We start from the raw sequence: 26,458 nt of genomic DNA, 5'->3' as shown, positions 1-26,458 counted from the left end.
TAACACTAATTATACTATCCTCAGAAACACAGTAAAGCTGTTGGAATGAATGGTTAATGTACAGTAAAAGTAGACTGATTTCATAGCAACAGCTGTACATCTAAGTGGTTATAAAGATGCTTTAGTGTTTTGTTTGATTCCAGGAACCTTTATTCTGTTTGTTTTGTTGTATAGATCTTAAAACTTACTATGTGGAGAAGTGGAAATTTCCAACAATCAGATGATAAAATTCCTTAGAACTTGTTGAATTTTTGGATGATGCATGAAGTTTTAAATGTCGCTCTTTAGTTTGAGCTAAGGCAAATGGTAGTATTTCTGACACAACAGTGCTACAGGGCTTTGAATCAGTCTGACTTGGCATTTTTTCTTTTCTAATAACAGCATGGAGGATACAATGATCTTGCAATAATAAATTGATTGCTCCCATAGTTTCTCCTGGAAAATATTTGTAGATATCAAAGAACAACACACAACAGTGCTGGCTAGGGGTAAAATAAGAAATGAGTTTGAGAGTTGAATTCATACTGCAAACGAAGCACCTCTTTGTCTTTACAGTAATAAAGTATGTGCAAAGTTAGAGACGTACATTTTAATTGCCATAATATTTGCTATAAAACACACAAATAATTCCAAGAATTCCACAAGTGCTTTTTTGGGGTAATTCTTTGTGCTATTTCTTATTTTATAGTTTAATTTTTCATTGGTTTTGTACTGTGATACTGCTTTACAGAATTTTAATATACTTTAGTTTCATTTGAACTTCTCTTTCTTTCTGTAAATAAAGAATTGCCTCTTCCTCGTTTTATGGCACTGAAGAATGATGAAATGAGATATGGAAATGCAGCAGAAATACACGGAATTAAATTTCAGGTGCCACATGCTACCTTGGAAAAAAACTCCTTCAAAAGAGCAGATGAAGGGGATAAACAGGTAACGAGGCTCTGTTTAAGGCAAATATATTAGTCTGTAGTGTAACTTTAGGGTCCAGTTCAGCGAACAGTAATACTCATACATTCTTATTCCATTAGTTCAATGGGACTCATGCAAGGTTAATTCTATTCATGTGAATAATTGTTGGCAGGATTTTGCTTTTAATTTGATATTCTTTTGTACCAATTGAATGCCAGAGGATTTTATTTATAAGAACTTCTATAAAATTGTGTTTTTTGCATATTATCTATCTATAAAATTGCAGGACCGTAACTCTGCCAATCTGAAGTCTAGAATGTCTGTTACATCAGTGTGATGTGATGGAAATTGCTACAAGGATATTTGAAAGCTATTTTTGTTTAGAGTATGACCAGGTTCCATCATCCGTGGGATTCTTGATCTATTACCATCCAATTCTTAAGTTCTCAGCCATTTATTTACATTGTGACATAGGCACATTCCTTAGTATAGCTGAAAACCTGTGTCATACTAAGAATTCTATGCCATTGTGATATCAGAGGTAACTTAATCCAGGGCTACTCAACATGCGGCTTGCGGCCTGTTTGTTTGCGGCACGCGGCCCCTTTGTTTGCTGCTCACGGTGCAGTTTGGATTTACACGGGGCTCAACATGGGGCCCGCAGGTGGAACCAAAACAAAAAAGTAGTCAATATAATGGTCTTCTGTTGAAGTACATTTTAGTAGTTAAATACCTGGACTGTCATTGCTCATTAAAAATGCTGTAATATGGGTGGAAATCGGGTAACCTGCATTTTATTAATATCAGCAGAATTGACTTAAATGGGGCCTGTGTGTTGTGTAGTGTTGCCTTAATCTTTGTATTCATGCCCGTCAGTGTGAAATAAGCTATTTGTATATATATTTGCATTTATATGCAACCCCACTTAAGTTGCAGCCCTTGGCATGTGCTGTGAGTATCATTGTGGCCCCCGAGGTTTCTAAAGTTGAGTAGTCCTGTCATCACCGTTTCTTTATAGCAAATTTGCACGCAACAGTTACATTGATTATGTGAGAGAGACTGCATGGCTTGTGTGTGAATTTGTTTCACACACAAATCAATACAACTTGCCCAGCAAAAATACACACATTCTTTCTCCCTCTACCCATATTTGCTGTAAAGTCATCACTGTGGGTTATCGCTTGTTAGAGGTATAATGTCCTGTGTATTAGCGACATTAGTGTATAGTCATTTAAACAGTTAACCAGTAAGCCTGGGCTTATTGGTTAAGCCATACAACTACACTCAGCCCCTTCCCCCACGGAACCCTCTGCCCTCCTGCTACCTCCTACAGAGACAGCAGCTCAGGGGGAGCCGCCTGTCCCCCACCTCCCTCCAGCCCAGCACTGCTGCCTCTGATAGAGGCGCAGCAACGTGGAGGGAGCTGGTACATGTGGGGAAACTGGCTTATCAGCTCCCGGGGAGCCACCTGCCCCCCTGCACTGCTGCCTCTCTCAGAGGCAGCAGCACGGGGGCAGCAGTCGGGAGCCGATATGTGTGGGGAGCCGGCTTTTAAGCCTGCTCTCAGCACATGCTGGCTCCGTGGAGCTTCCTGTGCTTAAAAGCTGGCTCCCCATTAGACAGATTCCAAAACCAGCTCTGTGGAGTTGCCTGTCTCCCCACCCCCGCCCGCTGCTGCCTCTGTATCAGAGATACTAGTGCAGGGGGGCAGGCAGGATGCCAGAGCAGCCTCTGTCCGTGGGGAGGTTGGGCCTCCCCGGAGCAAGGGCTGCAATAAGGGTGGCAGAGGGTTCCCCTGGGAGTAGGGCCAGGAGCGGGGAGGGAGCATTTTAGTAACCGTATAACTGCTAAAACTTGTTGCAGCTACACGATTACTCAAATAACTGATATCTAACATCCCTACTTTGTACATGTTCATGCTCAAATGTTATACTTTGTTTATGTAGTTCAAAGTTGTTGTTTTGGAAGGAGGAAGAGAATGATGCAGAGGGGAAGAATAGACAACTTTGGTGTAAAAAGCAGCAGAACTAATGAATCTCTATCATAAGTACAGTCCCTAGTGACTACATAATTAAGGAAGATGCTGGAAGGCTAAGGGAGCAGACAGCCCTTCCTGACTCCTGTCAAGCTGTCTGGAGTGGCTCAATATTGTGAGTACTAACCTCAGAGCAGACTGTTAAGAAGCCGGGCATAAAGCCCAGATTGGTTGTGTTTTTATGCATGAGCCTCAGACAGTGTGTGACCAGGATTCATCACCAAATGTAGTCCACTGGTTGAATCATTAACTTCTCCAGCAATGTTCCTCTAGTTTTTTCAATCCATGTGCAGAATCAAGTTTATGTGCATGGAGGCATTTTTTAATGTATGCCCACCAGTAGAATACATGCTGCCAGCTGTGGGTGCTCTGCTAATCAGTGGGGAAGCATCTGAATCTCTCCTGGGTGGCTGCCTCAGTGCTCAGCTTACAGGAAACACTATTCCTGAGCCCAGGGCGGGTATTGCCAGGGAGCTTGATGTTAATGCTGATCTATGCCCCGCAACCAGTTGTGAGTTCTGTACTTAGATTTCACCAACTAGTTATCAAGCATGAACTCCTCGGGCTCTATAACAGCTTTATCGTGGAGTTATCCAAAGGGATTCCCACCTGTCTTGATATCAAGATCATGATAGACGGTCCCATGAATAGATCGAGTTAGACCATCAAAGATCACAGCAGTATTCAGATTAGTTCTCTTTTCAAAGGTCCAGTTGCTTACCTTAGGTCATTGAACTTTAGATCTTACACAAATGACAATACCTGTAATCAGTTCTATAATAAACAATCTAAAGAATCATTAACTAGTGTGGCAAAGCTCCAGCTAGTCCCCATGGGTCTTGCACTATTGGTGGATAGTGTTAGCCTCAGAGGCTCGCTGTGGCCCTCCACATGTCCTCTTTCTCTCTACTAGAGGCAGGGTCCACAGCCTACTGAGCCATACTCATCACAGGCTACTTCAGAAATTTGGGGAAAATCCCCTCTTGAATCCTGATCTCCCTTCTCGAGGCAGATCTTTGTGATGTCCTGGGGAGGTTGGAGGGAACCCGGGCCCTCCCATTACTCCAGGGTCTGGCCCAGGCACCCTAAGACAGTGGCAACAGGCAGGGTTACTGCCACTCTCACTCTGGTAGCTTTTCCCAAAACAATCCCCCCTGCACCTTTCCTTTAGTACCTGCTTGTCAGTCCTAAGCGCACACCCACACAGCTCCTGTACACAGCAATTCCTCCTTCCTTGCCTGGGGGAAGCCCTTTTAAAGCAGCACCATAGACCTTAATTGGCTGCAGGTCTTTAGTCAGCCTGTAGCTTCTAGCAAGTTCCAGTTGATGCCTGCCTGATTATGCTGGACTTAGGCCTGGCCTTTCATGTACTCAGGAAAGAGAAAGCTGTTCACCTAAACTCCAGCATGTATCCCCTCCACGAGTGAGTGGCAGACAGCTAGTCTGCGTCTGTCACACTAGGAAAAGGACATAAGAGAGTTATTTACAAGGTTTAAAGCACATAAACATATATACAGGCAGTCCCCGGGTTACGTACAAGATAGGGACTGTAGGTTTGTTCTTAAGTTGAATTTGTATGTAAGTCGGAACTGGTACATATTGTAGGGGAAACTCTAGCCAAACATTTCTCCAGAGCTCAGTTTTATTCTCCCACACCTCACTTCCTCAGTCCTTTATTCTCAAGTTGAGGTGTCTGCTGAGAAAAGCCGCTCCACGTCTCCCTGGTCTGCTGGGGGGGGGGGGGGGGGGCGCTAGCTTTGCGTCTCCCTGATCTGCTGGGGGGAAGCAGCTAGTGCGGGGTTGCCTCACCCCGTTTGTAAGTAGGGATCTGATGTAAGTCGGATCCATGTAACCTGGGGACTGCCTGTACACAAATGAGTTACAGTTTTAGATTCTGAAAGCTGATAGAAGATGCTGTTATGTGCAGATTCTGTATGTCCTTTAGGATTAACCTAGACCAAGCAGCTTGGTTCCTTTGCTTAGAAATCTTGCTCTCTGCAAGTCCTAATATCATAGATCTCCTTGTTTGATCCTTTTATTCCTTGTCCTTTCTAGTTGCAAGTTCAGCTTCTGGGAGAAATTCAGTTCTATATCTCTTATTCATGGTGGGAGAGGAACAATCAACAAAATCTTTTCCCTATGGTGTGTTTGATGTTTATACCCACTGTAGTACTGGGCAATGCTTCTCTCTTAACTGGTCATTTACAGTTACAGAGAAAACACTTAAATAATACCCTATGACAATTGGATACAGATATATCAAGGGAGATTAATGCATGCAGCAGTTTACAAGCATTCCACAATGTCTAATCACTAACCACATACTTAACTCTAATACCTATTTTAACAATACTAACACACAGGTGAGTTAGACAGCTTCCAATTATGTATTTGTCAGTCTCCAGTTGAGGCTTAGAACCGGGCATGAGTTGGCAACTGGTCTGCTATCATCACAACTCTTTGTTTTTGGGTTGTTTTTGCGTACCGTGTTTTTCCCCCTCTAATCTCCTATGAGGTGTTATACTAAGTTAATGTTCTAAAAATTTACCATCAGGAAAATATCCTTCTGATAATGATTCCTGCTGCAACCCCCATCCCCACTCCTTCCCCTCCTTCCCTTCATCTCCTTTTCCTTGAGTTTGAACGCTGCAAATCAGTTATATGCAGTTCCCCGAAAGCTCTGAGGAGATAGGGAGAAGTTGCTGTGAATGGAGCCCCTGGCTTCTCCCCCCTCTCCAGTAAGTGCGCCGACCCAGAGCACTTATGGATGCTGGACCATGAATGTTCACAGACAAAGGAAATCTGGATTATTGAGGTCCAATATGTAGCGTGTTTTGTGCTGCAAGCTGCTTGGGGCAGTCTTTGTATATATCTGTGGAGCCCCTGCACACGTATGGAATTACCAGTGTTAGTTATGACAAACTTGGCCTAAGGCTAACAATTATTACTGAGTTAATGTGCCAGACACACATGAAATTGGAAATAAGGTTGCAAATATCTCTTTTCTGTGAATCATTTCACTGTAATAGAGCATTGCTGCCAAATCTATAACTTTCTTGGTGACTTTTATTATCTTAGCATTGCATTGTGAAGTAATATTTGTTTCTGCTTATATAGTAAATTACTTCAGGATTGTGTCCTCCAGAATCATAGAATCAGAGGATTGGAAGAGACCTCAGGAGGTCATTGAGTCCATCCCCCTGCCCAAAGCAGGACCAACCCCAACTAAATCATCCCAGCCCGGCCTTTGTCAAGTTGGGACTTAAAAACCTCTAGGGATGGAGATTCTGCCACCTCCCTAGGTAACCCATTCCAGTGCTTCACCGAATAATTTTTCCTAATATCCAACCTAGACCTCTCCCACTGCATCTTGAGACCATTGCTCCTTATTCTGCCGTCTGTCACTACTGAGAGCAGCCTCTCTCCATCCTCTTTGGAACCTCCTTTCACGTAGTTAAAGACTGCATCAAATCCCCCCTCACTCTTCTGTGGACTAAACAAGCCAAAATTCCTCAGCCTTTCCTTGTAAGTCATGTGTTCCAGACCCTAATCATTTTTTTTACCCTCCACTGGTCTTTCTCCAATGCATCCACATCCTTTCTGTAATGGGGGCCCCAGAATTGGATGCAGTACGCCAGATGTGGCCTCACTAGTACAGAATAAAGGGTAATAATCACTTCTCTAGATCTGCCGGCAATGCTTGTCCTAATGCAACCTAATATACAGTTGGCCTTCTTGGTTAGTCCTTGGCTACAAGGGCACACTGTTGTCTCAAATCCAGCTTCTCATCCACTACAATCCGCAGGTCTTTTCTACTGAACTGCTGCTTAGCCAGTTGGTCCCTGTAACAGTGTTTGAGATTCTTCCGTCTGAAGTGCAGGACTCTGCACTTGTCCTTGTTGAACCACATCAGATTTCTTTTGGCCTAGTCCTCCAATTTGTTTAGGTCACTCTGGACCCTATATCTAACCTTTAGCGGCTCTGCCTCTCCCCCTAGCTTCATGTCATCTGTGAACTTGCTGGGGGTGCAATTTATCCCCTCATCCAGGTCATTAATAAAGACGTTGAACATAACTGACCCATGGAGCACTCTGCTTGATACCGACCGCCAACCAGACATCAAGCCATTGATCACTATCCATTGAGTAGAGTTCTACCAAAGCTCAGTTCTTAAACAAAAAGGGAACAAACTCCAAGTTAGATCTGACAACATCTACAAATGTTTTTCCCATAAAGGCAGTTCTCAGAATATTTCAAATAAATCTTTGAATTGGTGCTTTTAATTGTGTTTCATTTTTTGCCGCCTTCTGAAATAAAAAGTATTTTCTTAAATGAAGTATGCATTCAAACACCTAAATGTAATATGTAAAACCAAAGATACTCAGTACTGTAATAATAAGATTTAACAAAAATATTACTGCAGACACATATTTGAGTAAAATGTCTTTGAGTTCATTCTAACCCCTTTGTGATGAACAGTTATATTCTACCCCCAGAATAAGGCTCAACACCAAAGAATCACTTTGCCATCTTCCATTTATAATCATGGTTTTTTTTGGAAATAAGAGCATGGGGATTTTTCAGTTATTATTATGCCTTGAACATCAGGCTATATATATATGATTGAACTGGAATGCAGAATTACTCCACCTACTTCTGTAGTCACCTCAGAATTGCATTTTGTTGTTTCTAAACCAGGAAACCAAGTCTCCCCCCAAGTCACCTATATGTTCACCTCCTGCTTCTCCATCTAGTTACCAGAGAATACCCTTGAGTTATGGCTATGGGAAGTCAAGGAGTGGATTTGAACAGCCACATGGAGGTAGGATAAAATCTGGGATTCACAGGGTCATACGTGGTTGTTTTTTTCTTTTCCAGTGCCTCCAAATCTCAAATGCAATTAAAGAATAATCCTAATTATGTCTGGATTTAATTACATCTGTCTTGTAGTAAATGAGCCAACCTTTTTATTTTATTTTATGCAAAAGCTCTGTTTCCTGATTATTTAATCCTCTATTCCTGTTTGCTTCCCAGTAAATTAGTTATCATGCGTAGATTTGTGTGCAACTGTTCACAGATTAATGCTAATACCACATTTTGGCAAGCCTTTTTGCAATATAGGTTAATGATTGAGCACTATGATATTTTAAGGTCTAAGCATGGTTTTTTAATATTGAGAAAAAAACCTACTTCTGTTTTCAGTAATTGCTGTACTAGTTTCAGATTTATAGTGAGGCTTTGTTTGCAAGAAAGAAAAATTTCCCCTCTTCCCCAAATTAATGTGTTTTATTTTCTTGTTAGTTTTGGAAGTTCTGTTGCTAGTAACCACATAGTAACAGAGCTCCATGTTCAGCCTACAAGTACTGTAGTGTATTTCACAATTTCCTTCCTGTCATCTTTCTGACACGGAAACACATTTGTAAGGGATAAAACTAGATGCCAGCAGAGGATAAGAATAGATAACAGTAGAAACATAATTTCAAAAAGCAAGCTGCTTTGTAACCTTACTAACATCTTGAGTTTCCTTGATTTTTCTTTTTCAGGAGACACTAACATTTTGTATAAGTGATGCTGAATAGCATTACAACAATAACACTATCTTTATTAAAACAGGATTGTTCTTAAGTTATGCAGGTGAAATGGAAATATTTTCACTTAAGTAAAATTGAACATATTGTTGCTTTTTTTGCTAACTCTATTTCAAATCCTGAGAGGTGCTGAATACTTGCAATACCATCAGGATGAGCCCTTCTCTGTTTTGAAATGCAAATTTGGGTTTTAAAAATTAAAACAAATATTCAAGGTTAGTAGCCTGTTGCTGGCCTGCAAATAAAACCTCATGTTTGGAATTTGTCAATCAAATATGTCTCAGATCAATAAGTGATGATTGATTGTGTGTGTGTATGAGGAAATTAACAGTTCTAGTACCCGCCATTTCAATTGGTTGTCATATTATTCTGCTGCTGTATTTGGTGTACTAATAACTCTTCTGCCTCTTAATGTACATAAGACAGTGTTTCTCAAAATGGTCCATGGACCCACTCTGAGAAAACTGCTACTGGGCCACTCTGGTTTGTTTACTTACAGCGTAAATCTCCTTTTTTTAGTAAGAGCAGTTTTTTTTGAAAAAGGATTTTTTTTTCTGAAAAAACTGCATCCAGACTAATTTCATTTTCAAAAGATCCTCTTTTGAAAATGCGATCATATGCAAGATGATATGCAAATTCCCATGGAATTCCACAGGAATTTGCATATCCTCTTTCGAAAAATCTTTGTAGCTTAGATGTAGCCTCAGAGTGGTTCTGCAGACCACTTTGAGAAACAGTGACATAAGATAAAGTTAAAGGGTGGAACATTTAGACATTGCCAAATGCATATTTTGTATAGCTCTGTTTATCATTTTCTTATCTGCATTTTGCAGTACATACTTAGGACACTGTAAATGTTTCCCATTAGAGCCCATTTCTGTTTCCATTCAGCATATGCTGAGTTGATCTGGAATTTATGGGATAATTTTGTTTAAAAGTAATTTTGACCTGAAGTAACTTTTCTCTGCAAAGCATTTGGTTTTGAATGAGAAAATCATTCTTGATGTCAGCATATCTCTGAGAAAAGAGTGTAATTGCTGTATAGATAGTAGGAAACAAAAACTTTGGATTTTCAAAGGCTCTAAAAACAGGAAGCTTTTTGTTTTTATTTTCAAGTGAATGATTAACAATGAAAAACCTCAGGTATTTAGTATCCAGAGAATTTTCCATGGTCAAAATTTCAACAGTTTTGTAACAGATCAAAGTCCATGTCTAATGCTCTTCCTTGACAATGTCCTCTTTAAATACAATTAGATTTAAAAATAAAAAAGGAAAAAACCTAATCTCTTGAAAATGATAGTTAAGAATTCACATTAATTATTCAGCTAATTAATTTAAGAGATTATTTTATGGCTGCTGCAAGTTGTCATGTACATATGTATTTTAACAGCTATTAAAGCAATTAATGCCAATTTGATAAGATGAAATAACAACTTCTGTTGTTAATGCCTAAATATTAAAGAAGATAAACTATGATATAGGAAGCGAGCACAAAGTTAGGCATTTGGGTAGGGGACAGAATAAACTGTCATACAATATTATTAAGCTTCACAAATCTTTGTGTTGTAATGTTTAATTTTCACTTCATGCTTATGGAACCTTATTGATTCTAGGATTATATTTTTTTAAATTTCATAGCGACTTATGAAGCAAGACATTCTACACACCAACAAGATGGATCAGCAGTGGGAAATTATGGATCCAAATCTGCACTTGTACATTCCTCTCTTAGTCGGGTAATGAATTGCGTGGGGCTTAAATAAATAAATCGTAAAAAGAAATGCATGAAGTTCTAGTTCTTGTCAAAGTGACTTCGCTTAGGAAGGGATATTAAATTTAATTTAATCAACTAATTGACTAGTGTTTTAGGCAGGCTCTTAAAACATTTTAAAAGCCCATTCTGGCACTGGGCGCGAGCCAGGAATTAGCTGATTTCTGGCTTGCGCCCGGTCCCTGCTACCCCGACTCCCTTGCCCCCTACAGAGATGGTGCTTGGGAGAACCGGCTTTCAAGCCAGCTCCCCCCAGCATCAGCTCCTGCTCCCCTCCCCCCTGCTGCCTCTCTCTGATAGAGTCAGCAAGCGGAGGGCAGGGAAGCAGCTAGTTGAGGGACTGGTTGACTATCCGATAAGCTCGTGTTGGATAGTCATTGGATAGTCAACTAGTCATTTACATCCCTATTTTGGACACTGCTTCTCACTGACCCACAAAACTTAGGTTCTGATATTCTAGTGGTGGTTTTTTAAATAAACAGGACATTAGTCCCAATAACCTAAACAAGTTCCATTTTGAATAAATCAGGAATGAAATCTCCCGGCAGTTTTAGTTAAGTAAAGTATGAAGCAAAAATAATGAAGACTATATTATCATTTTATTTCTCTTCATCACTACTGCCAGGCAAATACAAGAACAGAAAGGAAGACTATGAGGTTCAGTTAAGCCTAAATGTAGATTTTGTATAAACTGCATTTTACAGAACTTAACATGAACAGAAATGTTTTTCAGAAATTTAAATATAAAAGTCCTTCCATTGATTTTTGTTGCTTCAGTAAGAACACTCCCATTCTGGTATTTGCAGCTCATTGATTTGTGCATCTGTTAGTGTATGAGGAATATAAAGCAAAACTGAGTGGAAAGCAAGTTGAAAATGAGTAGTTTATTTTCATTGTTTAATCTGAATTAAATTCCAATGTAAGCAAACATAAATATTGAAAAATTAGACTGAAGTTCTTAGATGATTAGAAGTAAAGAATTTTAAGGTATTAAAGAAACAAGAAAAACAGGTTTCTTTTAACGTATGTGTTTTATCCCTGATACACACAGACACACTGCCATGACCTCATGTCCAGCTTCAGTCTAGGAAATCATTCAAATTTGTAAACTCAGTTTACTGTTTCAATCATCCCAATTCCAATAAATGTTAGATGGAATTTTTTTTTTGGCCTTACTTAAACTGGTCCATTGTTTCCCTGTTGGCTTCAAACCATAACTCTGAAATCTTCACAGTTTGTCAATTGTAAATTTCCTATTATGGCAACTGATTTCTGGTGTAAAGTAAAATCTTGCCACGTTTACCAGCAGAACTGCTTTTATTTAAATGAAAGTGACTGGGTTTTTTTTATTATGTTCTCTCACTCTCTCTACCCCATAACATAAGAACAACATGGGATATGGTATCAAATGGGTTTTTCAAGCAGGGTTAGTTTTCCCCTTCCTATGGCCCATATCTATTTAATACTCCATGGACTGCAGCTCTCATGAGAATTATTAATCTTTTATATCTTGCTATATTGATTAAATTGTGTTAGTATTTTTACTTGTACAGGCAAATATGGTGCACTGTGTAAAGCTTATTTGTTAACACGAGGAGTCCTGTCGCACCTTAAAAGACTAACAGAATTATTTGGGTATAAGCTTTCGTAGGCAAAAACCACTTGATCTGATTCATCTGAAGTGGACTATTAATTGTTTTTGCAGATACAGACTACCGCAGCTACCCCTGTGTTGTTTGTTAATGTTCCATTTATGCATTTCAATAATTCTGCACCAAAGGAATTCTACATAACTATCCTGAAGTCCATCACATAATAGCTAGGGGATAATTCTAAATGCTTCTTTTTGTTTAAAGCTTGTCAAATATAGCTATATTTTATAGACAGAAGTTATGAATACAGTGCATTCCAAACTGGAGCAGAGTAGGTTGACTGTAGTAGTCCCTTTCGGCTTTGTTCGGCTACTTACATTGTTTTAAACCTCCTTGAAGAATTGGGACTATGCTTTCAGATGGTTTGAATAAAGCCAATAGTTTTGATTGTTTCAGTACTGACACCATATTTTCTAGGATTATGTAGAAATTACACAAAATAATGTAGCTATTCATCTAAAGTAGTACTCATGAGATATTGAGGGGAATCAAAGACACCAATGAAGATAGACAGGGCTGACCTTTGACCTATCAGCTTCTTTTCCTCTTCTGCCTCTTTCCTTTAGCAGTTGCTCTGCCTCAGTTTAAGGCAATTACTCTTTTTCTGCAGTTCAGCTGCTGCAGAAAATACAAAAGGAAGCAGCATTCATAAGGAAATCCTGCCTGGTGTGTTTGGAGAATTCAGATTAAACATGTAGGAGAGAAATAAAATACCTTTGTGGCCTGTTGTTGGCCTGGATAATGATCATCTGTTTATCTAAAACCTTTCTATGTTGTATCTTAAATAGTGTTAGCAAGATTAATGGCTAAATTTAGTCAAATATTTTTTATTTAAACTCCTCTTCAGTGCATAATGACTCTGATAAAATAGTCATTTTTGACTCCTGGTTCTTCTGAGCATTTTTGAGTTGGCTTTTGCTCACCCTGTTTAACTTGTTGGCTGTGTAAGATATACATTAGATAAATCAATTCAGATTTCTCACTGTGGCCACCAATGGTGCAGCTTCACCATTAGAACCAGCAGTAGGGGAATCTGTATAGACCAGATTGACCACTTACATTTTTAAGTTTTCTAATCATACTAAGAGCAAATCTAGATGATATGATGGTTAAAGTGCCAAGTGGCCTGTCCATATTTGCACATCACCGGAGGAAGCAATTGTGGATAATAATTTTAGGAAAAAAATAAAGCCTAGTGTAGACAAAGCCATTGTGAGTTAACGAGGCAGTAAGTTTGATAAAGACTATGAGCCTGATTCTTATTTACAAAAAGGCCCTGTTACATGGGTGTGGAGTGTAAAGGTGTCTGAAAGTGGGTATGAATTAAACATTTACGTGTCAGCACTTCGTAAAAGGGCCTTAGGGCAAATAAAAATAAAGCCCCATGACTGTTAAAGTTGGATTAAAAAGAATAAATCATGTTTTTTGTTCCCCTGGTCTTTCTACTACTGAGCAAAATTACTCCATGAATTTTTACAAACTTAGAACTTTGCTCTGTGAAAGAATGACCAAGGTTTAAGCTGTTCTAAACAATGGTTTCATTAGTACTAAATAGTTTTTAAAATATTTATTGAACTGTAGATTTCTTCTTGAAATAATATAACCTCAATTTCTTTTTTTAATCAATGTTTAACTTGCTTTTTTTTTTCTTTTGGACATGGCAAAATATCAGTTGAATCTTGGGGAAGAATGTATCTAAAATACCATGTAGTTTATACCAATATATCTCACATCATTTCAAATTAGTGCAAAGTACTGTTTTTGATGTTTCCAGTTTTAGGGATCTTTTAACACATTTTTAAAAACAAAATCATATATTTGAATTTGAGTATGTTGATAGCCAGGCCAGAGGAGTGATCTTAAACTTTGCTGGAGTATGTAGCTTATTCTTTCTTATATTCCATCGCTAAAATATTTTGTCATTCTGGTCAAACCATTTTAAATGTTTGGTTCTTTCCACCATAAATGTGACTTTCACAACAATGACACTCCCTTGTATGCAAACAACCTCAAACAAATCCGTTTTACATAAAATAAATACAGTTAAAAACAAAAAGCTAATCAAAGCAGTTTTTACCCCCAAAACAGAGCCATTCCTCTATTGAGTTCACTCGTGACTAACTCACTATTGCTATCCATTTTATATGGAAGGCATTCAGATGGGTTGGTGGGGAGATAGATTTACATGCATAACTAGTTGGAGTGATCTTTCTACCTTCAACAGTAGCTGGGTTTGTTTTTTTATTTTAGCTTCATTCGTTGGAAACGTCTTGTAGTTCTGAGCCAAATGGGCTTTTCATATGCTTCTGCAGTGTTGTACACGTACATAGGAACCCATACTGCATTACTTGACTTGAAATTCCTGCACTCAAGACTTAACTAGAACAGATATTAATCAGCTTGAGACTTTCTGCTCTCATTTCTTTAAAAAATGGACCTGCTGGAAGTGCAGACTGATACTGACTTCTTAAAATGTCTCTGTGCTGCTTTCCCCTGCACTTCTCCTAGTGACTTTTTGGCCCTGTTTTTGAAGTCTCTTTCAGTAGAAAGGGAGCCACAGGAAAGCAGTAATTACCCAGATGACCCCTGGAGAATAACGGAGGAACAGCGAGAATATTACATCAACCAGTTCAAATCCCTACAGCCTGACCTGAACTCTTTCATTTCAGGTAACATTTACTAAATAATATGTATGTGCAGCAGAACAGCCAGATGGAAAGGTTTAAAAATTAAAGCAAATACTGTAAATAAAGTGAAAGCTTATTTAATTATCTTTAGATCAGGGTTGTGCCCTAGACAGGGTTGATTTACTTTACTCTTTAAACAATGTAACTGCTAAAGCAGTGGTTCCCAACCTTTTTAGTAACACAGCCCGCCCTCTGCCTTTTGTCTCTGTTTTGCAACCCATCCAGGGTTTAGATTCATGGGGGTGCCTCCAAAATGTAGGCCAGTGTTTGTCTCCTTTGCTGTCTCCTTGCCCCATCGAGGGGGGAGCAACCAGCTTCATTGGTGCCCTCACCCAACACTGAAACCCTGACCCTATCACACCAGGTCACAACACAACATACTCAAATGCCTTGCTCTCCAGATCTTTCTCTTTCCTAGGGCCTCCACTCTGCACTAGGCCTGCGGTGCACTTATTTGCTTCCTGTGACCCGTGGAATTAAAGCATTAAATATAGTGGGTAACAAAGGTTCTTTAAAGACTTTTTAAAAATTCTTTAACGAGTGGTTCTATTCTTAAAGATGATTCTAAAATGGGGTATAGGTTACTTGTGTATTTTAATATCAAATGCTCTCTGTTTACAAGTAAAATATTTTTTCCTAATTGCCAGCTCTGCACACACACCCTGGGATCTGAGTTTCTTGTATGTCATCATCAGAAATAAACATTATACAGGTCAAATGCTATCCCCACTTACAACTCTGCAACCCCACTGTCTTCAGAGGGCTTATATATTGGAATTTAGCCAAAAAAAATCCCTATTCATGATGCACAAGAAGAACTAGAATTTAGATAACTTTCTCTCAGCTGTGATGGCTGCAGGACTAAGAGGAATAAAAAAATTGAAGAAATATATATTTGTCCCTAAAATGTGTAGATATGTTTCCAAGCACTCACTGGGAGGGAGAATGTGTGAGTTTTGCATACTGATTTTCAGAGTAGAAACACTTTAAAAATTCAGTGGAGACTTCGGGAAAGTATATGCAGTTATAGGACAAAAAGTTAAAATAAATTGTTTGAATCTGAAGACAGCATTTGGGAGTCAGTCCTTGCAAAGTGCCAAGCTCTGTCCTGATCCATAAAAACACAAGTATGTACTTCACTACTTTCTTATGAAAGTCAGTGGGACTGTTTAGGTTCTTAAAGTTAACTATCTGTTCAATTGTTCTACAGCAGGGGTGGCCAACCAGTTCAAGTACAGGCAGTCCCCGGGTTACGTACAAGATAGGGACTGTAGGTTTGTTCTTAAGTTGAATCTGTATGTAAGTTGGAACTGGCGTCCAGATTCAGCCGCTGCTGAAACTGATCAGTTTCAACAGTGGCTGAATCTGGACGCCAGTTCCGACTTACATACACATTCAACTTAAGAACCCCAGGCATCCCCAAGTCAGCTGCTGCTGAAACTGATCAGCGGCTGATTCCAGGAAGTCCGGGGCAGGGGCTTCCTGTAGTCAGCCACTGGTCATTTTCAGCAGCTGCTGACTAGGGGACACCTGGGGCAGAGCAGCTGGGGTGCTGCCGGGTTGGTCCAGTAGTGCCCAGAGCGGCGCTACGGGACCAACCGGCAGCGCCCCAGCTGCTGTACCACAGGCGTCCGGAGCAAAGCCGCGGAGCACGGGGGCAGCGGGACAGCCCAGACGCGCCGTGGCTATCCTGCTGCCCTCGGGCTCCGTGGCTTTGCTCTGCTTTGCTCCCCATCCCCCTGGTCTACAGACCAGGGGGATGGGGAGCAAAGCGGCGGAACACACGGGCAGCGGGACAGCCCAGACGCGCCGTGGCTATCCTGCTGCCCTCGGGCTCCGCGGCTTTGCTCTGCTCTGCTCCCCGTCCCCCAGGTCTGCAGACCAGGGGGAGGGGGAGCAGAGTAGAGCAGAGCGGAGGAACCCGCGGCCAGCTGACAGCCCAGACGCGTCTGGCCTGTCAGCTGGTCGCGTGCTCCGCTCTGCTTCCCCCCCCCCCATGGTTTGCAGACCAGGGGGAGGGGGAGCAGAGCGGAGCAGAGCAGAGCGGCAGAACGCGCGGCCAGCTGACAGCCCAGACGCATCTGGGCTGTCAGCTGGCCTCGTGCTCCGCTCTGCTCCCCCCCCACCCTGCAGATCAGGGGGAGGGGGAGCAGAGCGGAGCACAGCAGAGCGGTGGAACGCGCGGCCAGCTGACAGCCCAGACACGTCTGGGCTGTCAGCTGGCCGCGTGCTCCGCTCTGCTCCCCCTCCCCCTGGTCTGCAGACCAGGGGGAGGGGGAGCAGAGCGGAGCAGAGCAGAGCGGCAGAACGCGCGGCCAGCTGACAGCCCAGACGCGTCTGGGCTGTCAGCTGGCCACGCGTTCCGCCGCCGCTTTGCTTCCTCTCCCTGGTCTGCTCGAGACCAGGGAGAGGAAGTGCCCCGTTCGTAACTGCGGATCCGACGTAAGTCGGATCCGCGTAACTCGGGGACTGCCTGTACATCAAGACTACATGGCTCCGTCAATGGAGCCATGTAGATTAGGTTTCTAGACATAGGGAAATGAAGCAGCAATTTAAATAATCGCCGCTTCATTTACATCGAAATGGTTGCTGTGCTGTGCCGATCAGCTGTTTGGTAGCACAGTGCGGTAGTTTGGACGCTCTGCGGTCGACAGGGGAGCCCTTGTCGACTGCCCCAGTAAACCTCATTCCACAAGGCATAATGGGGCGGTCGACAAGGGCTTCCCTTGATGACCACGGAGCGTCTAGAGTACTGCGCTGTGCTGCCAACAGCTGATCGGCACAGTACGGCAGCCATTTTTATGTAAATGGAGTGGCGATTATTTAAATCGCTGTTTCATTTCCTTATGTCTGGAAACCTAATCTATATGGCTCCGTCGACGAAGCTATGTAGTCTAGACATACCCTTAGAGAGGAAGAGCCAAAATAGTGGTGGAGAGAGTGAAAAGAGCCAAGTATTATATATTTATATTTATATATCTATATATAGAAAGATAGATATAGTGCACAAAATGTAGCGATAAAAATAACATTACTGGACATTTTGGACAAAAATCAATAAAAAAGTCTCTAGTCATGTAAAGAATTCACGGCCAGTCCATAGATCTTCAGAGAACTTGACAAGGAACAAACATCAAATTTACAAAAAAAACCTTTAAAAATACACTTAAAAAAAAAAAAAGCATCCCCACCATGTATTTTAAATGTAACACTACTAACCTAGTATGTCCGGTGAGTTTTTTAAAATTAAACTCAACTGAAAAGTAAATTAGCACAATTTGAAGTGCCTGTTTCACTCCAGCTTGTTGATCTCTGGTATGGTTTCCTTTTTTTTTTTTTTTTAAACTTATGAAGATTATGGCTTTTTTATAGTTCTTAAAATTTAAGTCTGTCCCTGACTGCAAATATGAGAGGTTCAAAAACAATAAGAGAGAGACCTATATCTCGGAATAATTGCTTCAGCCTAGCAAACAATAGCCTTTGAATCAGGTACATACTGATTCTTTTTTTTTGCCCTGGAATTTAAATATGACATCTGTGTGTTGGCTGCCTTATTCTGCATCCATGAAGACTTTGAGTTTAAGTTGCTTCAGTCCCCTTGCTCTAACCCAGAGCCAGGTACCCTCAGCCACTCCTCCCCCAGAGCCAGGCACCCTCGGTCCCTTGCTCTAACCCAATCCTCCTCATCTCCCCCAGAGCCAGGCACCTCTCCCCACACTCTAACCTAATGCCTGGGACCCGGAGCTGCCGCCACATGCTTCTCTCTTCAGGAGCTGGGGCACATGTTCAGAGCGGCTGGCCGTGAGCAGGTGTGGTGGCGCATACGCAGAGCAGCTGGCTGTGAGCAAGCTCTGGGGCGCATGCGCAGAACAGCCGGCTGTGAGGAATCCGGGCGTGCGGCTCAGAACCAGCAGGAGCCGCATTTCTTTAATCAAAGAGCCGCATGTGGCTCGAGAGCCGGGGGTTGGCCACTCCTGTTCTACAGCAAGAGCAGAGAACCTTTTTGGGTCAGGGGCTACACAAAAGTGAGAAGAAAAATCAGTTGGGGGCCATACACAAGTGAGAAGGGGGGAAAAGCCACTCCCTCATGACGTGGCCCCTGACTGAGAAGGAGAAAGTCATTCCCCATATTCCCATTGCACACTATAGCCTAGGTGAGGCCAGCTTAGTAGAGTTGGGTGCTCTAGCCCTGTTGTAGGGCCGGGGGAGGCTGGAGCACCAGTGCAGGCTCCCCAGTGCTGGGGGAGCAGGGCTGGGACCATGAGCCTTGGGGGCTGGATCCAGGCAAGCCGGGGGTTGCAGCTGGGCCTCAGGCCTGTGGTTCCCAACCCCTGTTCTACAGGATCATATTAGGGTGCTCAGCACTCTGTAAGGGAAAGTTGTTGGCCTTTAGGCATTTCAGTGTAAACTCTGCATAGCACACACATGGTAGCAGTAATGTAACTGATCTTCAAAATTAGATTTTCACTCTGACCAGACTGCTTTGTGAGAGGAATGATTCTAGGTACTTGAAAGTCTGGCAAGGAAAAACCAGATTTTAATTAAGGCATTTGATTGTGTCCTGTGAGACTATATTATTGCAATCCAGTATGTTAGGATTCAGAAATTCTAACTGCAAACAAATTTTTTTTTTTAATTGCTCAGTCAATTAAAAAATGATCCCTTAATCTGTCCCCTTCCCTTGGTTAAATCTTCTTCAACTGACCTTCCAAGTAGGAGGGAAAAGAAAATCGAAGTTCAGCAAATGGTGGATTTCCCAGAAAGCTGCATATAATAAACTTTGTTTATAGCAGAATGCACTCTTTGGAGTATGCATGTTGTTTGCTCTGTTTTGAGAGTCTCATTGGGTCACACTTGACATTCCAGCACTCCCAGAGCTACTATTAAGATAACTGTAATGGGAGTCAGAGTATAGATCTGTATATAATACCTCTGAACAGGGGCAGATGACCGTTTTGCGGGACCCAGGGCAGCATAATTTCACGGGGCCCCCCTTTGCCACGGCGCATGCGCGGTGACACCACGCGCATGCGCAGTGGCGCCATGGTACATGCGCGGTGGCGCCATGGTGCATGCGCGGGGCTTTTTGAAGCGAGGGGCCCGGGGCGGCCGCCCCGCTCGCCCTGCCCTATATCCGCCCCTGCCTCTGAACAGGGTTGGCCTTATGTTTTGCAGGTCTATGTGAAATACAATGTGCAAGGATCTAAGACAAAGTTTGCCACTCCCGCTCCTAGCCTATTTGCATGATTCAGTGGTTGGTAGCTGGATGTGTGGTGAGATGTTTATTACTGCAGAGGGCTCAGCAGGGGTTTTTTGGTGGGGAGGGGAATCAGATTGCTTGCTGTGGGAGGGCTAAGGAGCATGTTCCCAACTGATAGTGAAGCCTGTAGCAGGCTGATTAGTTGGTTCCTTTAGTTTTTCTTTCATGATGGTGGGGCTGCAGCAGGCCTGCAAGCAAAGAAAGCCACTGAAGGTGTAGCATAGACGGTGCAGAGCCTTTTGCTGCCACATACTTGGCTCATGTCTCAGAAATATTTCTGGAAAGGAAGACATTTATTTCTGTTTTCCTTTTGCTATATTCATAAGGGCATGCTGCTGAGGATAACAGTAATAATACTGAGGCATGTTTTCATCCATTAATATGTTTTCCACATGGAGAGGAAAAATGAGGTCAGCCACTCTATCTGGCCTGTCAGTTACTCACCATGAGACAAATGGCCAAACAAGAGTATTATAGGGTGAGTCTCTCTAGTCTGATACTCACTGATTCAGCAATGTCAATGGTCCAGCATGTTTTTAATTAGCAGAATGTCTGCTTATCATGGGTGGGGCTGAATTTCCCATGGTCTGGCAATGTTTGTTTATAGCCACCAGTTCTGGCTCTCATGTTCTGTACTATTATTTAGCCCTAAGTGTGTTTTCTAAGAGACCAGCAACCAGAGGAAGTGTTGGTAATGCGGCTAGGCATAAGCTCGTCATTACAGTATCGATACAGAAAAAGTTGGAACTGTTGCAGAAGATGGAAATGGGTGCATTGGTATGTTGTTCTGTTTATTTGCCTTGTTGAAATAAAGCTAAAGAGACACCCACTTGCTACCTATCATGGTTCATCAATTCTGTAGTTTGGCACTGGTCAGGTCCCAAGGATGCCGGACTAGAGAGGTTCAACCTGTAGTACCCAACAATCAGAGTATCTGTTAAATGTGAAATAACTAGCTGCTGTTACACAAAACATAAGCAAAATCAGATTTGAAGATGAATTTCAAATTCCTGTTTCATTGTTTGAGACGTTGTGGTTCTTGACAGGTTCCGTTGCTAAGAATTTCTTCACAAAATCCAAGCTTCCCATCCCAGAGCTTTCTCACATATGGTAAGTACCGTAGTGTAACCCAGAATATGGATTCTGTTTTTAAAATATTTTAGTTGAAGAATTCTTGCTATATTAAAAAAGTGTCTTCAGAGTAATTATAATTATTGCACTTATCAAAATCACTTTCAGGTCCAAGCAGCAGGGTGCATGTTGATCTTCCTGGCATGCTTGTTATCTTTTTAGAGCTTCTCTTCTACTCAGCGGGACTTAGAGATATTTGAATAGCAATAGAAATGACAGCCGGTCTTAAGAATATTATAAGAAGCATCATTAACTCAATGAACAGACATATTTCATGAAATGGTTTAGAAGAAAAATATATTTGGAATATTTTAGATGCATTTAGTTAGCTTTATGTTTTTGGCTATGATTTGTCAGATGAGGCCTAATTAATACCCAATTTTAATAAGTATATCTGCATAATTCATCAGTGCTTCATTAATGAGACAGCACTCTTGCTTTTAATGAGTTTGTTTAGAGAGCATTGCAGATAGCACTGTATACAATAAAATGTATAAGGGTCTTATATTTCCATAACCATGCTGGTGCTGGTGGTTCAATATGATCGTCCTATATTGGTATGAGGAACAAACTGTTCTAAACATTCACCAAAAATGCTGATAATGAGAACTTTTATGTCACTATTTCTATCTACTTTTATGAAGATAGATTTTAATAAAAGCTTGCAAAAGCCCAAACATCTGCTGGGTTCAGAGAATTTGCCTGGAATAGTTTCAAATCTAATTGTGAAATATGGAGGGGCAGAAGGGGAGGAAGGTTAAAGCAGCATTCTCTAGGGGGGAATGAGCACTGGAATTTAATTTAAAGGTTATTTAAGAAAAAACTGGCTAATCCACCATGATAACCAAAAACATGTTATTTGTTACCAGTATTAAAGATAATGTTCCTTTCTAGGAGCAATTTGAAATGTTGCATGATATAATGCATCAGGCCACGCTGCTATGCTGAAAACAATCTTACTCACTGTAATCTTGATTGCTTGAAACATTATCCCTTTACTTTCAAACAATAATGAATTAACTATCACTCAATTTTAGCCATTATATTAATACTAAATTAATTCTAATTTATTTCCATAGGGTGTAGTTTATGAAACTGTGTTTGTGTGCTTCTGAAATCCTTTGCCATTGTTTCATGCTAACATTAAAATTAAATGGACAACGGTGCTAATGGCAATGCAATGCTAACATTCCAAACTGCCACCAGCATTAGTTAATCCAGCTGTGCGGGTCTTATGGCCAATATACACCAGTACACACTTGGTAATTGAGTGCTTTCTGAAAACTATTCATATGGAATGGGTCTGCTTAAGAGGATACTGAAAAGGGCTCAAGCACTAGAATAGACCAACCAAACAATTGTTCACACCATTTTGTAAAGAGAAATTGAATTTGTGTACGCCAAATTCTTGACAAATTTTAGTTTTTCAGTACTAGATATAAAATATTATATATGGTCTACAAAGGGAGCACTTTTTTCCATATAAAATTTTCCTCAGTATTGGAATGGCAAGTTGTTCCACTTTCTCAAAATAAACAGTATGCAAAAAATCCCATTTACCTGAGAATTATTACATTTACATAAAGGATAAATGATAAAATATGGGATTTTTTAAAAAATGCCTATTAAAATTAAGTATGACTATTCATTACCCAAAGTGACATTCCCATATGCTGTGTGTATGTTTGTGGGTATATGTTTCATTCCTGCACTGCCTCAGGAAATGTGTGAATACCATGTTCACAGGGAGCTAAGCGATGTAGACTGTGATGGAGCACTGACGCTGCCGGAATTCTGTGCCGCATTTCACCTCATTGTTGCTAGGAAGAATGGTTATCTGCTGCCAGATATGCTGCCGGAGACCTTGCTACCAGATTTCCTTCAACCAGGTGGGGTTATGATCTTCCTGTACCGTTTCAGAAGCTGGTCATTCATCCAACAGCCTTTTTTTCCACAAGAGACAGAGATTTAGCTAGAAGCCGAGTAGTACTTCTCAAAGTATCTTGATAAAACATTATTTTTAGTTATGCTTAAAAGGAAAATACTAAAGGAGAATCATTTTTTTTAAATAAAGCAACAGCAGCAGGTCTCTGTGAAGGGAGTTCCCTCACACTGACCAAAAGGGGAATAACAAATTCCTCTGGGCCTGTTCAACACCAGCAAGGCATGCTTGCAAGGCTGGTTCTGTCTGGAGCAGGGAGGTTCAAAAGGGAAAACCTGCCACATGAAAACAAACAGGTGTGTGTGCATGTGAGGGGGTGGGAAGAGACAGAACAAAAACCAGGTGGAAGGGTTACCCTGTCTCAGGTGGCTGAGACAGGTCTGCAGAGAGGGAGACCGCAGTAAGCTGCACGATCTAGTCTTAGAGCAGCACATCCCATGAGGTAGGGTTGGAGATGGACCCCATGTAAATTAAGCTCTAAGGACTGACCCAGGACTGCCTAAGTTCTGAGTCACCCATACTGCTTTTCAATTTTCCATGGACTCCTCTCTCCAATAAGGGAAGAAAGAGAGGAAAGGACTTTTTTTTTTTATTGTTTGCTCTCTGAATCCCTTGGGCATCTGTCAGCAGGATAAAAAGACAGAACAGGGATCTGAAGTGGGGTTTGAAAGGAACTGAAGGGCACCCTTCACCTCCCATACTGTCTACTCTTTTGGGGGGGTTTCCATGCTCTATTGATATACTAGAGTCTAATAGAATTTTAGAGTCTAATAGAATCTACTGTCTAGATTCTATTAACATGAGGCAGAGCTGGCATTGGCAGATGGTTATATGTTGCAGATCTGGATGTCACAAGACTTTACATATGAAGTAGATGATTTTGGCTTACGTAAGAGAGGCTGAGGGATTTGGGCTTCTGTACACAAAACAAGAGAAGAGTGAGAGATTTGATAACGGCCTTCAACTACCTGAAGAGGGGTTCCAAAGAGCATGGAGAGAGGCTATTTCAGTGGTGACAAATGACATAATGAGGAGCAATGGTCTCAGGTTGCGGTGTGGGAGGTCTAGGTTGGATATTAGGAAAAACTATTTCACTAGGAGGGTGGTGAAGTACTGGAATGGGTTACCTAGGAAGGTGATGGAATCTCCATACCTAGAGGTTTTTTAGTCTCGGCTTGACAAAGCCCTGGCTGGGATGATGTAGTTGGGATTGGTCCTGCTTTGGGCAGGCATTTGGACTTGACCTCCTGAGTTCTCTTCCAGCCCTCTGATTCTACGTGCTGTGTTGCTCTGATAACTCTTGGGCTACATTTACACTGCAGGTTTTTTGCGCAAGAACACCTCTTTTTGCACAAAAACTTGCAAAGTGTCTACACTGCACGCGCGTTCTTGCGTAAGTAAATTCATAGTAAAGCGTCGGAACAGAGGGCTTCTTGCGCAAGAGTAATTGCTCTCCCCACAAGGAATAGGCCCTCTTACGCAAGAAATCTTATGCAAGAAGGCAGTGTGGACAGGCAATGGGTTTCTTACGCAAGAAACCCCTATGGCTAAAATGGCCATCAGAGCTTTCTTGTGCAAAAGAGCATCCACACTGCCATGGAAACTCTTGCACAAAAGCACATCTCTTGTGCAAAAGTACATGGCAGTGTGGACGTGCTCTTGCACAAGACCTTTTGTGCAAGAACTCTTGAGCAAAACAGTCTTGTGCTAGAAGCCTGGAGTGTAGACGTAGCCTTGGAGCGTATTCAAGATGATGGAATATTATTGACCTGCTTTACAGATTATTTGAATGTAGTGTGTGATTACTGATTTTAGCAAAGCTCAAATTTGTTTATAACTCATTTTCCTGATCTGCCATTCCTACTGTTTTTAATATTTTACTTAACAGAAAGATTGCACCAGTGTGTGTGGAATGGGGATAAATGAGTCTACAATGTACAATGTATCTCATTACTGAGGTACAGTTGAGAAATATCTTGTCAATTTTCATTCTACTTTAACACTGAGGTACATACACTTCAATTAAATGATGTGCATAGCTTTCTAAGGTGAGGAGGATTAATCACTGATAATAGTTACAGTGGTAATGGATAATATATGAGCTAATACAACCTCCATTAATTTTGCTGGCTTGAGAGTAAGAAGGAGAGGAAAAGAGCAAGCCAAGTTGCAGTTAGAAAATTGAATGTCCTCCCATGTGTCAATTCACTTAAGTAATTTCTGTCAGATTCCTGTTCTTAGTAGTCCACATCTTCATATCTAAGGGTATAAACTATTTATGAAACATCAGCCTTCAAGATGGTCACAGTATTAGTCTGCATAATTGTCCTTATCACTTTCACTTCCATCCCTCAGGTCCTCCTGGTTTCTTAGGCTTACTTCTAGTCTCATTTTAAATTGGACTGTAAGCTGTTCAAGGCAGGGATCTTGTCTTTCGATGTTAGTGGTACTGTGTTTTGTAATACAGAACCTTGAGCAGGTCATGATTAGGGCCTCTGTGTGCTACTGAAGTAGAAATAATTAGTACTAATAATAAGGTGTTTCTCTGTCCATACTATGAACCTTTCACCTGGCATTAATCAAGTTGTGTGTTTTCTACGCTATCCTTCCTCATCTCCATGTCTTGAGTTTTTCTCTGAGCCTGCTCTTGTCTTGAATTAAAACCAACTACTTGAACTGCATCCAGCTGTTCATAAATATCAACCAGGCTTTTACTAATTAAAGGCATTTCCTCTGCAAATTTGAGAACTAAAGGCTAAATTGTAAACAGGTTTCTTTCTTGCTATTGCATCGTGCTGCTAGTCATCCTACTAATAATTAATATTAAAAAAACTTATCAACAAGTACTATAGTATTTAATAGATAATAAGGACCTTTCTTAACACTCGGAAGCCATTTCATAGAATTTAATAGTTAGTTACATATCCTTACAACAGAACTTCGTAGGATAATTTAAAACAAACGAAACCTCTAGAATTAGTATCATTTGTAAAATTGTAGGATTTTAGAATCACTTCAGAAGAAAATTTCAGTGAAAACTAATGATTTCATCCCTATTAAATTGTTTGGGACTTTTCTAGAAGGTCACCTGGGAATGGATGGCTGAAATACAATGTCTGACACTTTTAGGTCACTAGCGAGAGTCTAAAAGTCTCAAAGGGTAGCCATGTTATTCTATAACTTAAAAAACACTTACAAAACAATGAATGGTCCTGTAGCACCTTAGAGACTAACAAAAAAATTTTATATAATATCATGAACTTTATGGGCACAACCCACTTCTCCACTCAGCTGAAGCTCATGATACTATATACAGTTTTTTGTTAGTCTTTAAGGTGCCACAGGACCACTCGTTTTTTAATTTTTTTTAGCTAGCATCTAGTTCAGGGCTACTCAACACGTGGAGCCACATGCAGCCCATGGCCTGTTTGTTTGTGAACTGCGTTGCCATTTCGGCTTACGTGGGGCTCAACACAGGTGGGA

At 41.1% G+C, this 26,458-nt stretch overlaps 1 protein-coding gene across 7 annotated transcripts in view; it reads left to right on the top strand.

Moving 5' to 3' along the window:
• The window catches only part of REPS2 (RALBP1 associated Eps domain containing 2), a 143,713-nt gene that overhangs the window by 50,727 nt on the left and 66,528 nt on the right, over nucleotides 1-26,458 (top strand). For all 7 annotated transcript variants that reach the window (XM_006113357.4, XM_014568624.3, XM_006113356.4 and 4 more), the window contains 6 exons: nucleotides 785-930; nucleotides 7,643-7,766; nucleotides 10,171-10,268; nucleotides 14,489-14,624; nucleotides 20,949-21,012; nucleotides 22,780-22,922. In XM_006113357.4, the coding sequence (XP_006113419.2) occupies nucleotides 785-930; nucleotides 7,643-7,766; nucleotides 10,171-10,268; nucleotides 14,489-14,624; nucleotides 20,949-21,012; nucleotides 22,780-22,922 (711 nt within the window). The remainder of the gene's footprint in view (nucleotides 1-784; nucleotides 931-7,642; nucleotides 7,767-10,170; nucleotides 10,269-14,488; nucleotides 14,625-20,948; nucleotides 21,013-22,779; nucleotides 22,923-26,458) is intronic.

The sequence above is a fragment of the Pelodiscus sinensis genome, chromosome 1 (assembly GCF_049634645.1).
Source record: "Pelodiscus sinensis isolate JC-2024 chromosome 1, ASM4963464v1, whole genome shotgun sequence".
Taxonomy (NCBI): domain Eukaryota; kingdom Metazoa; phylum Chordata; order Testudines; family Trionychidae; genus Pelodiscus; species Pelodiscus sinensis.
This window is presented reverse-complemented; position numbering and strand designations above follow the sequence as displayed.